Source organism: Orbicella franksi, chromosome 1, assembly GCF_964199315.1.
Source record: "Orbicella franksi chromosome 1, jaOrbFran1.1, whole genome shotgun sequence".
NCBI classification, from domain to species: domain Eukaryota; kingdom Metazoa; phylum Cnidaria; class Anthozoa; order Scleractinia; family Merulinidae; genus Orbicella; species Orbicella franksi.
Genome location: NC_138145.1, coordinates 37169784 through 37173359, shown reverse-complemented (window position 1 = coordinate 37173359; position 3576 = coordinate 37169784). Strand labels below are relative to the sequence as shown.

At 38.0% G+C, this 3576-nt stretch overlaps 1 protein-coding gene across 1 annotated transcript; it reads left to right on the top strand.

The window, feature by feature from the left end:
• Positions 1 to 299: 299 nt before the first annotated feature.
• LOC145464166 (adenosine receptor A3-like) lies at positions 300 to 1319 on the top strand. Its single transcript, XM_081447976.1, has one exon. It carries the CDS (start codon positions 300 to 302, stop codon positions 1317 to 1319), a length of 1020 nt encoding a protein of 339 aa, XP_081304102.1.
• Positions 1320 to 3576: the final 2257 nt, after the last annotated feature.

The window sequence follows — 3576 nt, the reverse complement described above, 5'->3', positions numbered from 1 at the left end:
TGGATGACGCATCTTAGTCACGAATTATGGCAATATAATCATTCCAAAACTTTTCTTAAAAATATGTCTTGACACGATTGCGTCAGTTTTAAGTCAACTGAGATATGTTATGTGAAAGATTAGTCCACGAGGATTGGTATTAAAACGATCAAAAAACTATAAATTTGGTCGTGATCTGTCACTCGCTCCTCATTCTCATATATTGCGGTTTACAGACGTCCTATTTTCGCCTTCAAGTAACGATACGTTGTTATCGGCAAAGTTTAATCGACGTTTCAATCGTTCAGTGAAACTGAAAGATGATGAGAACAGAAGCAGTTACAAATAGCTCAGAGAACGCGACTACTTCTCCAAGAATTGATCCTTCCAAGGCAGAAAGCATCGCATTGTGCACCGCATTTATTTTAATATTTGTATTTATTGTTGTAGGAAACTTGCTCACCATTGTTCTGTTTGCGGTAAGCAGGAGCCTTCGTAAGAGAAGTTTGTTTCTAGTCATCAATATGGCGTTTGCTGACCTGATGTTAGGAACTGTGTCCCTACCTATCTACATTTACAGTTTTGGGACAAGTATTCAGCTTTGGAAAGGTGGTTGGTCGATGTCTTTGTCAATTTTCTTCGCGATCATTGATATCTTTTTCTCGAAGTTGTCGTTAATTTCTGCAGCTTTCATATCTGGTGAGAGATTTTACGCCATTTACTGGCCGTTTAAGCACCGAACACTGTCAATGCGAGAATACCGTATTATTATTTTTACTGTGTGGGCACTGACTCTCGTCATCACCGCCCTCTTCAGTGCAACACATCTCTTGTTTTCATTCAAACGTTATATGTATTATTGGATACCATACGTCTTGATTATAACATTCATCATATGTGGCTGTAACATCGGCATTTGGAAAAAGTTTCGACGCGGAAATATCGCTCCACAACAGCAAAACAGAGACTCGCGAAACAAACGCTTAACAAAGACCTTGCTATTTGTGTCTCTTCTTGCTTTGCTGTCCTGGATCCCTTTAGTTATTTTGAACGGTTTAATTTTTGTGTATGATGTCCAAATACCGTGGAAATTTTATTACCTGGTGAACATTATAAATTACTCCAATTCGTTTGCAAATCCAGTTGTGTACGCATTAAGAATACCTGAGTTTAGAAAAGCCCTGGTTTTGTGCTGTTTAAGAAAACGAGAGGCGCCAAACATGGTAAATATTAATAGAAGAAGTAACAAGACTCCGGGGACAGAACTCAGAACTTTACGAACAGACAACAGTCTCCCACAGCTGAAGTTTAATCAAGAAGTTAGGGATACCAAAGTTTAGAAACTCTTAGTCGATGTTGTAGATTAGACGCTCTTGAATTGTAAAGCGAAACATGTTTTCCGTGATCAGGGAAGCATTCTACATAAATTTGTTTACAGGCATATTTTTTCTCTTAAGGTAATTTCATTGAAATAGAACTCGCAATAAATTTTGCTTTCAGACTTCACCTGTTGGCTGCTTATTTCAAGAGCGTTTAAATTTTGAAATAAAAAAGCAGGGTCCCGCCATTTGTTTAGGAGCAAGAGGACCTTCACTAAACCCCATAATTCCTTAAATTATCGTCTTTCAAAAACGTTTACATTTAAACCATTCACTTAACGCCTTTTGAGAGCAGGAAAAAAGGGAGAAAGTTAAGTGAGAAAAGTATCAATGAATGTACTCCAGCAATTGTAAGGAGCAATTTGATGGCGTTTAAATATGTTCCAAGCACGCAGTGTTCTTGAGAAACATAGACTTCAATATTTTAGGAAAAAAAAGAAAGAGGAGAAAATTTCACTTAATAGGCACTCTAAGGAAGTTCGCGCTAATTGTTTCTGTGCATCCTTAACACGCACGCAAATTCTCAAGCGCGTCATGCATCGAGTGCGCGCTCAGTAATATCAAAGAGCTCTGTGAGCAAACTCGTGAATTGAACAGATGAATTAAATTATTTTTTGGATTATCTGGTGAAGGGAATTTTGTGGTTGATTATCACATTCAGAGTACAAGCAGTAGTTCAGTATTCGCTAATAAAGTACCAAACAAACAAAGTTGCATTTGGATAAGATGCATGGCATTACAATTGACACGATCATGCTATTACCTAAAAATATGAAGAAAATATATCGATTAGAAGTTTGAATTTTTTGCAAAATGCACCATCGAATTTCGTTCTTTTTAGCTCTTCGTTTATCTTTGTGGCGGTTTCAAATGCCTATTGAAGGGTTAACTTTTGTGAAAACGTTGGCAACATTTGAAATTATTAAAGCAACGGATTCACTTATACAAAATATTACTAGGATAGTTTTTCTTCGTTGATTAATCTTTGATATTTTAAGCTAAAAACCCTGGAGACTATGCTGATTTACGCGAACCAATATTTCAAAATCAGACTATTTTTCCACATGCTATATCTCTGAAACGAAGTCCGAGACCCCCCCCCCCCCCCCCCACATTTTTTTTTTTTATGTTTTTTTTTTTCATTTCTGAAACAAGTAATTCGTTTTCTGTCCGCAGTAGAAGTTTGAAGAAAATCTTTTTAGTAGAACGTTTTCGGGCGAACGTCCTTAATATAGCATGCAATGTCTCAGCATTCGGTTCTCGGATTTTGGAGGTAAGCAAAGCGTTCGTTTTTTTCCCTAGACCTCTTTATTTCACCTCGGTAAATCCGTACATGTTTATGAGGTTTGCTATATAAATGCCTCAAGCGAATGCTGAAGGCCAGCTAGATTGGGCGTCAAACCTTCAGTTCGCTCTCTCAATGGCTAACGGTAAAGTGAGCACGTTTTATTTGAGGGTTCGCGACCGGCTAATAATGGGGAAAGCCGGGAATAATCGACTTGGGGCCCAAGAAGACAAACACTCATTTTCTCTACGTGAATTAGAAAACGAAGTTTGATTTGCAGATTAGAATCATCTACTCCATATCTTGAAGTGGAAGGAAATGTTAGTTTTCATGCCCAAAACAATTAACAGAGTTTTGCCTAAAGATAGGCATTTATAACATTGAATTGCCCTTTTAGGGAGAAAAATCTAGCATGCGAGAGGTTAACAGGAACCCAAAAAGTTATAGCAAGGGAATGATTTCAAATGAAAATGTCTTGATCCCTCAAAGAATCAAAAGTACGCATCTTTCTTGTTGTATCAAGCTAAATGTATTCAAGCTTGTGAAAGGTAGTTTCAATCACTATGTTCGGTGGTTTGCCAGTTTTGAGTGATTTTTTGAGCGGTTTTTCACTCAAGAAATTTTGAGAGGTTTCAGTCTGGTTTCTCGTAGGCCCCAACAAATGCCGAAGCGTTCTGGCACAACCGTCGCTCGACTTTTTGTGCTGTGTTTTTAACCAGTCAATAGGATCCTTTGTTTTCCTTCGCCGTGCACTGTGAGAACTTTGTAGCCAATCACAAATAAAACATGTCTTAGTGCTCAAGTTGTTGTGGCTATGCTATAAAAGAATTGCTTTATGCCTCTAACTGTGCGTATATCGAGTTATGGATGCACTTTAGAAGTTTGGAGAGCACGAGAGAAGCGTAGCTTCTCTCGTGCTCTCCCGGCAAACTT

Coding starts and splice junctions, on each gene's coding strand:
- LOC145464166 (XM_081447976.1), top strand. CDS start 300: ATGATGAGAACAGAAGCAGTTACAAATAGCTCAGAGAACGCGACTACT.